Raw genomic sequence first — 13,473 nt, 5'->3', positions numbered from 1 at the left:
CTCTCCCTCAACCCATATAACCATTCATCAATTAGTTACTTGTTAAAATGCTCACTGCATAGATTTTTTATTCTCCATTCTAATTTCCATTCCTCCCTTCTCACTTTGACTACTGCAACTGGGATCCTTTCTTACCTCAGATGTGGCCACCGTCAAGTCTTTACTTCAATTTGTGTCAAAAATAGGTTTCTAAACTACAAAACTAGTAACACTATTTCCCTGCTAAAAACATATAGCATCTCTTGTAAAATTATACCAAATAGCTTCACATATATGTCAGCCCCTTCACAATCAGTCTCTAAACCATAATTCCATTTTCAACACTCTCCATAACTTTAAATTTCTTCTCTTATGCACTCTATCCACATGGAAATAAGCTCCAGTCACAAGTAACTTTATGCTATTTTCCAAATACCTGCTGGCCTTTCCAACCTCTCTACCTTTGAAGTCTACTGTTTCTTGTGCTGACAGACTCTTCTCCTTTAAAGGGCCAGTCCTAATACCACTTTCACTAACTGTCCCAACAGCTTGTATAGAGTACTCTCCAATTCTACACCATAGACATGTAACTATATATTGTGAATTGTCACAGAGTAAAGTAAGCTGAAGTATGGTCTTCTCTATTAGACTAGGATCCCCAGAAAGGCAGAATTTATGTTTTATTCATCTTGGTATCACCAATGTTTTAGATTGTATCAAATACCAAATAGTTGTTTCTTGGATACCTGATTCAGTAAGAAAAAAATATCTGTCATAAGAGATTAATATTTTCTATATATACATGTTCGTGCATATATATATACACATACACAAACACAAATATATTAACATTACCTATTTTTTTCTAATGACATACTGAATATTTAAACTGATAACGTATTCTAACATATATCATTTCAAATAAAAACTAACCTATTATGGTCCATAAAAGCTTTGTGATGTAAAGTCAGTCAACCAAACAGATGTGATTTCACTGTAATTCTGATATAGCCTAAGGATAAACTTTTCTCTCTTTAAAGATGAAAATAAATCTTCTAATTTTCGCTAATGATTGTTGGTATACTCAATTGATCTCTGATTCTACAATTGTGTTGATATTTACTTCATTTTAATCCTCAGCAACTTGGTGTCTCATTAGAAGCAGAGAAACAGCAGTTATATGCCATCATTGAGTACATTGAGCACATGTATATAAAACAATGAAGTTTTTAAAGCACTATAATTGGAAGTTCTATTTAATTTAAGTTGTTGTAAAGCCTTTCACTTTCCATCACAATTTACATAAATATACAAGTATAATGGATAAACACATGCTATGATTATTTTGACCTCTGTATTCTAAGGTAAACACCAACTCAAATTATTTAGAGGCAAAGGACACGTAAAAATAAAAAAACTGAAATAAAATGAAAAAAAAAAATGATGTATAGTGAAAAAGGACGGCTGTGAATTCTTCCAAAATTAAAAGTTTGTTGAAGTGATGAGGTAAAGAAAAGTGAATGTAGTATGCATAGATATTTGAAAACTGATGCTTTTGCATTACCATTATGACGTGTTTCACCAAGAGGCTCAAGTTTTGGAAGTCTAGTGACTTTGGGGGTTCCCCAGCCAACTAAAGAAAGAGAAAAACATTTAAACACTGTTAAATAATGTCTCTTTAGGTTGGTTGAGAGGATCCCTTTCTATATAGGAATGTATATAATATTTGATGTCAATTCATATATACTGAATGGCACAATAATGATTATCCATAAACTCATTTTAAATTTCTATTTTAAAATGCATAGATGTTAACATTTGCTTTAAATATTATTTACCTTTAGTTAAAATATAAGCATCTTCACCACTACCACAAATAAACTTACACTATTATTTTAACTTCTAGGAGAGGCTATAAGAAATGTTTACTTATAAAATGGAATACTACAAATGAATCTTCAAATAATTCTCAAAGGAAAATGTTACGATGTAAAAGCCTTCTAGCAGGGCTAAAAGGACAGTATAAACATATACATTTGTATATTTACCAAGCACCTAGAGTATACAAGGTACTATGCCTAGTGCTGAAAAATTACTCATAATAATTATGCAGTTATTATGTCCTAGTGCTTTACATGCAGTATTGCATTTAAGCTTCATAACAACTTAAAGGTCGGTATGTGTGTTAAAATATAATGGAAAAATTCATGTATCTTGGTTTCAACTGTTAACTTTCAAGATGAAAGATGCAGTTTTTTAAAAGCTCACACTAGCCATCTTTTCTACTTAAATTCCTTTTAGCAATCTATGCACTGATATTTTAATTAAGATTTGAATCTATTCTAGGAAGTTTCCAGGTAAGGTTTGCTTATTAATTTTACTTATTTTTACCTTTATAAAACATTTCTTATGGTTAAAAAAGCAACAAATACTTATGTTCATCAATTATGAACAAAATCATGCAAAGGATTCTACCTTTTTTGCCAATTCACAGGATAATGAATACACTGAATAAAAAGTACACAATTTCTTTCCTTTTCTTCAATCCTGCTTTTGTTCAAAGCCGGATTTTAAATTCAGAATCAAAATCAAAGTACTCACCAGGAGGAGGAGGTGGGGGCGGTGTGGGGCTCTTAGGAGCAGAGTCATCTGTATTAACAGGTTCTACACGGTGACTCCTTTTTATTCTTAGTTTCTTAGTTTTCTTTTTACTATTATCTACAAGAATATAAACATGGAACTTGGGAAAAATTAAACTCATATAATAAAAATTAAGATTAGAACTAGAATGTTGATATTACTACCATAGAAATGCTTCTTTAATTCAAGTGGGAAATTATTACCAATATCAAAATGTGAACTTGCTTTTACTAAGAATTAATTTTTAAATGATTGCTTATGAAATGATTAACAAATATGATACAAACAACAAAAAGCCTATATTCTAAGTTCTATGAGAGGTTACTCAGAATACTAAAAAAGTCCGTATTTCCAAAGTAATATATTTTTTTCATATGTAACATATGTTATATTAAGTAAATACAATTATTGCAAGGATTTCCATAAAACTCAGAATGACCTAGGGAAAAAGGAGTGGTGTTGACTTGTCTCAGTAGATCATATATAGAGGTCTGTCTGAAAAAAGTCCAGCCATTGTTAATATAACAAGAATGGTTTGGATGACTTCGATGTAACCTGGCAGCCAAGAAGAGTGGACTGGAATGCACATGCGTGAACAATGATGACTTCACTGTACTAGTCAGCGGGGACGGTAGATGCCATTGAGTGAGCATGTGTACTGTGTGGCTGTCGCATTTAAAATGACTGAGTGAGTACAGCAACAAATCTGCATCAAATTTTGAGTTAAGCTTGAACATTCCTCTGTGGAAACTATTTGGATGATTCAAAATGCTGCAGCTATGGGCAACTGGTGATTGTCAGCTTCATCATGACAATGCGTCCACTTACGCACCAAATCTTGTGCAGGATTTTTTGACAAAACATCAAATCATCCAAGTGACTCTACCCCACTACAGCCCAGATTTGGTGCCCTGTGACTTCTGGCTTTTCCCAAAAGTAAAATCACCTTTGAAAGGGAAGAGATTTCAGACCATCAATGAGACTCAGAAAATAAGACAGGGCAGCTGATGGCACTGGGAGAACTGTGTGAGCCCCCAAGGTGCCTACTTTGAAGGTGACTGAGGTGTTACTATCCTATGTACAATGCTTCTGGTATCTTGTATCTTCTTCAATAAATGTCTCTATCTTTCAAATTATATGCCTGGATATCTTCTGCACAGACCTCATATATATGGTATAAATCAGGGGTCCTCAACCTCCCTCTTGCTGGTCTGTCGATGCCACTCGCATTACCCTCTGAGCTCCACCTCCTGTCTCACCCCCAACCCCAGCCCATGGAAAAATTGTCTTCCATAAAACCGGTCCCTGGCACCAAAAAGGTTGGGAACCACTGGTATAAGTAGTTCAATTATAAACACTTGAAATGTAAAGAAGACCCTAATCAAATCCAATCACATTACTCTTTAAAATAACCCCCAAATAAGGTATGCCCAATATAAATACAGAATGGGGCAAAGGTAGGTTTATAGTTATTTGTATGAAAAATAATGCAATAATTAATAAATAATAATATAAGAATAAATTGTTTCACGTACTCACAATTTTAAATCTACTTTTGTTCTATGTGGTATATATAACCAAGAATCACATTAGATTTGCAGAATTTGTGTTCTTTTAACAAACAACTACCTACAGATTCTCATATAAGCACGGGATAACATTTTAGGGCCCTAGCTGGTATGGCTCAGTGGATTGAGCACTGGCCTGAGATCCAAAGGGTCGCAGGTTTGATTCCCAGTCAGGGCAAGTGCCTGGATTGAGGGCCAGGTCCCCAGTAGGGGATGCTCGAGAGGCAACCACACACTGATGTTTCTCTCACTCTCTTTCTCCCTTCCTTCCCCTGTCTAAAAATAAATAAATAAATAAATAAATAATCTTTAAAACACTAATGTTTCCGTAACATCTGTGTTGTTAGTATGTAGACTTTAACAATGTAACCCAGAATGGCGTAGTAAATAACCAAATATAAAAGTTACTGAAATATTTTTGTTTACAATCCCATACTAAATTTATATACTATGTAAAACATTTTCTAAAACGGAATTATCTGTTACTTAAGAAATACTCAACATCTATGAAACCTATAAAACAATAAGAAATACAAACACATTTAGAAACATATTACTTTCTAAATCAATTAGTGTCATTTGACACATTTTACTCCAGATGGAAACAAAGACATCTTTTTACAATTAGAGCTGCCAGCTTTACAGCTGGCAGAAAGGAAAGAGAGCCTCCAGAAAAGTATGGTACTGAGCTGACCATCATGGAAGAGCATTCAAGTTAGAGCCGATGATCTGCTCTAGAGGTAGGGTCTCAGCCCAGCCACAGATAATATGTATGATCTTTAAAAGGTCAGTCAACCTTCCCAGTCCCTGGTTTCCTATTCTATAGAATGGGAATAACATACTTTAGGATTACTATGTTTAATAACACAATGCTGTGTCAAATAATATAAGGCATATGAAATCATGTTCTAAATTGTTAATTATAACAATAATTATTATAGTTATATGATTGACTATCTTAGAACTTCTTATGCTTTTTAAAATATCTGTCAAATATTGCTCTTTAGCAATGTGTGTTAGAGTTCTTTTAATATATTGAGAGGCTACTTTAAGTCTAGTTTCTCTTTAACTCTGCTGACAGAGCTATATGGGTACAATATGGCTGCCTTAACTTCCCAATTTACAAAAAGTACAACTCTCAAATCTAATTATTTTATATATAACAAAATATCCATGTTAGCTAATCTGTTCCTGAAGGACTGAAATCTTATTTTCATGAACTTTTGATACTGTATAAAAATCCTTATATACAATGGAATGTATTGTTAACTAGGAATAGCAAGGAACTAAAAATTATTAAGTAGCTCCCATTTGTCAGGCCCGTGCTAGAACACTGTAGTTATTTTTATTATAAATAACCTTCAAATCTGTTCAAAATGATGCATACTTCTACTTTAGAGATGAGGAAGACTGAAGAATGTCACATAACATAGCATATATCTAGATGGAAAAGTCAGGGTTCCATCCCAGGTTGTCTGATTCCAGATACTGGCTGTGTCTTTATGATACCAAAAGACACAAACTTCCAGTTAAATTATATAACACTTAGAAAAGGAAAAGTAATTATGAATTGAAAATTTTCTATTATATTAAAATAAGAGAAAAATTACTATCTGATTAAGACTTTAAAAATGTTCAACTGATTATGGCTGCATCCTACAAAAATAACAGGTCAGTAAAGGACATGATGCTGATGATAGCATTATGGGGCTTAAAAAAACAAACAAAAACCTCAAAAAGCCTTTTCAAGGATTCCTGGGGCTATATTATAAATTAATGAAAGTAAAATTGAAAATTTCTGCTGAAATTCTTTTAAGTTGCAAAAGACTACTTTTAAGGCATCTTGAATAAAAACACAGGTTAGCAAATTGGCTAATGCGTAAACTAAAAACCATGAGACAATCATGATAAATACTGCATTTAGAGACAAAAATATAATTGTGAAAATAATCATGACAAAGAGGTATAATTAAGTTTATATCATATATATGTAACCTTCTTATTTAACAACTAGATTTATCACCTGATTCTGATGATGGCTGGTATGTCTCATCTTCATTCTCCAACTGCTGTGCTAATGCTTCGTTGTAATTTTCTACTATCCCAAACTCATTGGTTTGTTGGCTACTGTCACTGAGCTGGCTCTGTGTCTCTACTTGCTCATGCTCCATTCTGTGTTTCTGGGGCCAATCAGCATAGTCTTTCTCCATATTTTGCCTCTTTTTCTCTTTTTCAAGCTTTTTTTCATTCTAACAAAAATGAAATAATGAAATATATCATCTTTAATGTAACAGTTGTATCTAAGATAGCTTTACAGGAAAAGGCAAATAATCCAAGAGTATTCTGTAACTTCGGAAAACTGTGATGTTTCCATTAAAATTATTTGTTAAATACATCATTGAAACATGCTAATTGCCAAACATCCAAAAAACAGATTGTAAAGGAAGAAAACAAATATTACCAGAAATATTACCAGTAAACCCACAACTTACAGATGACCACTATTTGGTGCATAATCACTAAGAGATGTTTTTTTTGCCTACCACACATATACAGACATACACCACCCACGAACATACATAAATGTGATAGACTGTTTCTCTATATATACATATCTATGTTTCTTTTAAACAAAAAGAACTGAAGTTTTAACTTAAGTATATTTCTTTCGAATAGTGCCTGACACCTTGTCAAGTGTTACCTAAATGTCATGTAAGTGTCAGCAATGATTACTTTCACCAATTACATTACCATTTTGAATATTTATTATGATAATGAATAAGTTGTTGTAACTTATTTTACAAATTCCTGATCAATGAACAAAGGGGTTACTTTAAATTTTTCACTACTAAAAGAAACACAACTATTGAATTAGTTCTTCAGAATAAATTCCTACCATTAGAACTGTTGTTGACACTGGGTAAGCACATTTTAAAATGTGACACATTACAACCTTCCCTTTAGAAAAAGTAAAGTCAATTTATATCCCAGGCAAAAAGTTGAAGAGTGATTATTTCCTCATATCTTTTTTAATACTATATATCATTATCCATCTTTTATATCTTTATCAAACTAGTGTTTTTATCTCAGTGTTGGTTTAACTTATGTTTTATAACTATTTATCACTGAAAATGAACTATTAAATACAGTTATTGCCATTTTTTATTTTTCGTTAAGGAACTACCCATAGTAAACCAATGTCCACTTTTCTATTTGATTCTCATTTTTGTAATAATTTTAAGGGTTCTTCTTTGGTACTATGTGTCTCAGATATTTTTCATTAGGGTTTGTCTGGGTTTTATTGCCTTTAACTTTGTAGAACAGCTTTTAAAATAACATCATAAGATTGATCTATTTTTAGTTCATGGTTTGTGGTTTGACTGCTTTGCTTTGAAAGTTTTTCCTCCTTCAAATATATACAAATGTTTAATACTATTATGTGCTAGTTCTTTTTAAGGCTTCTTTTAAAAAAATACATTTCAGTCTTCTGGATTTAATATAGTATATACAGTGTTTGAAAATTTTACTTTTTTCAAGATGATTGTTCAGTTGTCCCAACATCCAGTTCTCCCAGATTCGAAATGCCATTTTTATTTTACACAAAGTGCTCAGGCATAATTAAGTTTATTCAATGTTTATTAACATTCCATTGATTCCATTGGTACCAATGCCTCAACATTTTTATCTGTGATAAACATCAAATAAAAATAAGCTGCTTCTCTAAAATGCAAAGATTTTAAGGAATAAATTTTGTGGGAGGAAAAGGAAAATATGCTTGATATAAAGGACTATAGGTAATTTGTTTTCATTTGTTTCATTTCTTTACAAGTCTTAAAATTATTGTAGATTAAAAGAGTAACTGGTGTACTTCCCCCACGCCACTAATTGACTCAGGGATTTTCGATATAAGGTATACTACTTCATACACCAGTATTGTTTACATCTTCATCCAGTGAAAAATATAATGTTGGTAGAAGCATTATGTCTTTTCTAAGTAACCACAGTACTAGAAAATTGGCCATTATTCATAGGTGAGCTTTATTAGATATGTAAATTAATGTTTCAAACCGAAAAGTCCAACTTGATTTCTCTCTTCTCCACCAATATGTTTTAAAGAACATAAAACAAAACTTGACAAAAATAATATTTAATAGGAGGGAGACAAAACAATAGCTTCTTATTAAAACAGCTTTCAAAAACAGCTTTACTGTACTTAGAAAAGCACACAATTAAGTTCAATGCAATGGAGTTAATAAAAAGATTAAATACAATTAACCTTCTGATACCTAGCAACTTAAGTCCATATATTTCATATTCCAATTATTTTGCAAAACAAAACAATACAAAAATTATCCAATCATCTTCTTACCTGTGGAGCTGCCTCCCTCCTCAGCAGCAGCCCCAAGGAAGAAACAATCATCCACCTTTCCAGATGAGCACCTGTGTGGAAGGAGGCAGTGACAGGGGAAGAGGAATGGAAAACATACAGGCAGTGGAACCAGCAAACCAGCTGCCACATTAAGCACTGGTGATTGGAGAGCAAGTTTAGGAAGCTCTGCCTTGGAGGAGGCATTGGCTGCTGAGGGTGAGTAAACTTTGCAAACTCTGGGCACCAGTAGAAAACAAAAACAAAGACACAGATATACAGACACACACACACACCACACACAAAACCCCTTAACTTCTTCATGATTAATAATCTACAAGTTAATTTTGCTAAAAGTTTTGCCAATTACAATGAAAATAAATCACATTTATTCATAAAAGAATTTGTTATAGTTTGAAACACTCTTAAGTATCCTGGGTAAACAGTAAGAAATTCATTTACATAGTATAATGCATCATAAGCATCTAAATATTACTGTAAAGAGATAATAGTAACAGCAATACAGAGACAAAGACACAATGTAAATAAAAGTAAATATATTAATACCATAGGAAATAAATAACAAAACAGATTTTTCAGAACACTAACTATTACAGTGGCTACATCTAATCTTAATTTTTATTCTCAGTTAATGCTTAAATCACCTTTCCTTTTTATACTAGAGGGAAATTTGAAGAGAAAAAAGCAACAAACCTTTAACCTGTGTCTCCCATTCAATTCCTTTAGAAATAATTGGTCTCTGGTGAAATACTTCTGCCTCCTTTCCTAATTCCCTGCCTCCTTTCTTAACTTCCCATTTTATAACTTAAGATACAAAAATTACACTTGCCACCATCCATACCTCAATGATCACAGTTGCTATCGGCTGGAAAGGATTAACAATAACTGGTTCTGGGTCCACCTCAGCCAGACCACTGGTTCCATTGAGTTCCACCTGCTCTCGTTCTCTTTGTTCTCTATTGTTTGAGAGGGGAAAAAAAAAAAGTAATTGCTGAGGCTCTGAATTACTGCTGAGTTTCAGAAATCTTTATGCAGATAACAGGCCTTTATCCCCAGGTACAGATTATTCATTTCAATTTTTAAAGGAAAGAAATGCTGACAAAAATAACATTCCCTAGGAGTGATTTCTTAATATCAACAGTGCATATTAATCATTTTTCTGTGTGCTACTTGTTTATATTTATCAATTTATTAATTACCATCCCAAACCAATGCAGTCCTCATCACTGATGTTAACAGATAAACAAATCCTCTTGTTAACCCTCTTCTGAAGGGCTGTATCAAATTATTTATCACACATGAACTACACAATGACTGTTGTTTTGTGTAATAGAAGAGGCTATAAAGATAAGCTGCACTACACCACTTAGATTAAATAAGTATTTCCATATTCATTACTACTGAAACATTTACTATCTTTGTGATTTACAGTTAATCTAGTCCCATACATGAAGAGTAATTAAGTTATAAAACAAGTAGCTAAAGACAGAAGGATAACTAGTATAGATCTACAACTAGGCTGCGAGTATAGTATAGCAATGTAAATGTTCATTACTATATTTATTAATTATGTCCTCTGATGGAAAGATATACCCTTTTCATTCTACACCAAGAAAGCCAAGATTTAGAAATCTGCCACTTACTACCTCTGTGACCTTGGACATATATCTGGATCTTTGAGCAACAGCTTTCCCATGTGGATAAAAATACCTACTTCATAGGGTTGCTTCAGTTAAAGTTATATATGTGGAAGCACTCTGTAAATGAACATACTTATAGGACTATAATTGTTATTAATGGTATTAATTGATTAGCAAGCAATTTCAGGTATCTAGTATTGAAATACTGTTTTCAGATACCAACAATGACGTGTTTTATAGTTTTTCACAAATATCTGAATCTATTAGATTAAATTTAATGAAGTAAAGTTTGTATTTTTTAAGATTTTATGTATTCATTTTTAGAGAGGGAAAGGGAGGAAGAAAGGGGGAGAGAAACATCAATGTATAGTTGCCTCTCACATACCCCCTACTGGGGACCTGGCCTGCAACCCATGCATAGGAATCAAACCAGCGATGCTTTGGTTCATAAGCTGGCACTCAATCCACTGAGCCACACCAGCCAGGGCAATTTTTTTTAATCACTCCTCTCTAAATGCCAATTTATTTTTAATTATGGAGACTCTGCTCAACAAGAGAGGCCTCAGACCATATGTGGCCTGGCTAGGAGAAAGGAGGAAAGGGGAATGGGTATTTGAAAAGCCTGTCATAACATGACCTAGAATATCTTTATGGAAAACTTAAGACCTTGGAAAAAAATGACTAACATTAAGTTTCTTTTATCCAACTCAATTATTTATTCTTCTTGTTTGTTTTCTTAATAGGAGTCTTCACAAAAGTATGACCATACATTTTACTTTTATAAATATATAAAAGGTAGGCCTACATGAATGATTGGTTGTACTAAGCTTTGTATCATGGAAATATACAGTAGGAAAGAAAACCAAATATTCTTGCAGGAACTAAAACCTCATAACAGTATTAAGAGAGACCTAGATAAATTACCTGCTCATATTATTGAGCACTTGGGGATGGAGAGTTATCTCTGTATTTCTTTCCCTTAAGTCTACCTCTAAATTAAATGAAAGATACCCATAATCAAAGGATTTCCCTGACAGAAAACACCTCACAAAGGGATCACCAAGTGGGTTCATGTCTACTAGGTAGTAACTATGTTAAAGCACATGGAAGGCTAATAATTACTTAGGTAGATGGAAGACAACTTTGGATCTTATAGGAGCTCACATAAACATCTTTTCATTTCTCCCCTCCCCTTCCATGCAATTATCCATTTGAGAAAAGATAAATTTTGGGATTAAGCACTAAATTCAACTTTCAATAAAGTCGGAGCACTTTTTTTGCATCATTAAAATTATATCGCCCTGGCTAGCATAGCTCAGTGGATTGAGCGCAGGCTGTGAACCAAAGTATCGCAGGTTCGATTCCCAGCCAGGGCACATGCATGGGTTGCAGGCCACGGCCGCCAGCAACTGCACATTGATATTTCTCTTTATCTCTTTCTCCCTCCCTTCCCTCTCTAAAAATAAATATAAATAAATAAATCTTAAAAAAAAGATTATTATAAATGATTCTGTGGTAGAATTTATGTAATCATTTCTTTTTAAATTCAGAGTTTGCTAAATTTAGTTTAAAACATTCAAGAAATATATTTTAAAAATAATTTGAAAAATATATTTCAAAAACTTGAGACAGTGCAATTTAGTTTACTTTCTGACAAAACTAGTGTTGAAGATTGGATTTTGCTTCAGTTGACTGATCCACTAACAGATTACCTTCTGTCTTTGCCGAGACTGAAGGTTTCTCTATCTATTGAAATAGTGGACTCAGTAAGTCATTGAGGTCGACTGTCGTGTGCAGCATACGATGCTGAGCAGCTTCTTGGCCTCTGGCCACTACATCGCCAGTAGCACTGCATCTCCCCAGCTGTGCTGAGTAAACAGTCCCTAGACACTGCCAAATGCCCTCTGAGAAGCAAAATCAGCTTATTGTTTGAAAACCACTGCAATAAAGGTACCCATAAAAATAGGAGATAAAAATTTCAAAACTCTTAGAAATAATAAATACATAAGGAATAAATTTAACTACCATAACACCATAAGGAAAAGTAGAGTCTTACCACCCAAACTTACATACAGAAAGATCCATAAAAGTAGAAAATTGACCTAGTGTCTGCCTTCAGATAAAAAAAAGGAAACTGAATAGATAAAACTAAAAAATTATTCATAAAATTTTGGTGTACTTTTGACTTTTCAAATGCACTGTGGTATAAAATTAACCTACTTACCTTTCTTCTCGTAATTTCCGCACTCGCTCAGCCCTTTCTCGTTTCTCTTGTTCCTCAAGAGCATGTTGTTCTGTTGTGTCTTTTTGGATGCGTTCATTTAAGGCATCAAAGTCTCTTGCAATGATATGTAGCAGCCAATAAAGGCCTTTTCTAATGGACTTGTCGATTTTCTTTCCAGATCCCAAGACTGCTGAACAAGGTTCCTGAAAAACAGCAATTTGACTCAAAGATTAAAACTGAAAGTTCTCCACAAAAATGTGCTCATAAACCATTAATTTCTGATAAATAAAAATCAACCTGTTAAATTACTGATATGAAGAACTTGCATACTGAACTCACAAAATATACCTCTGCAATGACCACTAACATTAGTACAAAATATTAGTATATTTTGTATTTATGTGTTGTTTTTACCATTTACAAAATTTATAGCAAGATGTATTTGAATAGCTTATAAGCCCTGTCAGCAATATCTTAAACAAAAAGCAAACCCAGTCTTTAAAATCTCAAATGATACTTTATGGAAGTCAATAATTAAATAGAAAACATATTACAATATTAAGTCATATTAAAAAAACTGTGAGAAAGTGATTTCTGGGGTGAAAAAATTGTTTTAAAACGCTAACAAATTATTTTGATAGCTGTCTACACCTAATCGCCTATCACCTTTACAAAAACTAAATTATACTGAACATATTTCATAGGGCAACAACCAAACTCCAAGACTTACTATTTGACACAGACACTTGTGCTCATTGACCATTTTTTCCAGAGACAGACATTCGATCACATCAGCTTCTCCTAAAGCCCCTTCCTTGTCCTGTTTATTTGCCAACCTAGAGAGATATAAGGTGGTTTTATAGCAAATATATCATCAGACAGCCACCTCAAAATATTTTGACCATGTCCTCATTTCAAAATTTTAAACCTATTGACTACAAAAAAAAAACAATTTAAGAGAGTGCTGTAATATACATTTCATCATTTTCCCTTATTTTACTGGTAAAGTAAGTTTGTAAGAACTGGCCTAAGAGA

General features: G+C 33.1%; 1 protein-coding gene across 5 annotated transcripts in view; it reads right to left on the bottom strand.

Moving 5' to 3' along the window:
- Positions 1-13,473, bottom strand: part of ARL13B (ADP ribosylation factor like GTPase 13B) — a 71,097-nt gene that overhangs the window by 6,921 nt on the left and 50,703 nt on the right. For 4 of the 5 annotated variants that reach the window (XM_045851785.1, XM_045851787.1, XM_045851789.1 and 1 more), the window contains exons 4-9: positions 13,169-13,274; positions 12,439-12,641; positions 9,416-9,530; positions 6,211-6,436; positions 2,581-2,697; positions 1,544-1,612 (exon numbers count right to left, since the gene is read on the bottom strand). In XM_045851785.1, coding sequence (XP_045707741.1) covers positions 1,544-1,612; positions 2,581-2,697; positions 6,211-6,436; positions 9,416-9,530; positions 12,439-12,641; positions 13,169-13,274 — 836 coding nt within the window. The remainder of the gene's footprint in view (positions 1-1,543; positions 1,613-2,580; positions 2,698-6,210; positions 6,437-9,415; positions 9,531-12,438; positions 12,642-13,168; positions 13,275-13,473) is intronic. The other variant, XM_045851786.1, reaches the window with a different exon arrangement.

Source organism: Phyllostomus hastatus, unplaced genomic scaffold, assembly GCF_019186645.2.
Source record: "Phyllostomus hastatus isolate PE091 unplaced genomic scaffold, TTU_PhHast_1.1 phas_contig_86, whole genome shotgun sequence".
Lineage (NCBI taxonomy): Eukaryota > Metazoa > Chordata > Mammalia > Chiroptera > Phyllostomidae > Phyllostomus > Phyllostomus hastatus.
Note: the sequence above shows the minus strand (reverse complement) of the source record. Positions and strands in the feature narration are given on the sequence as shown.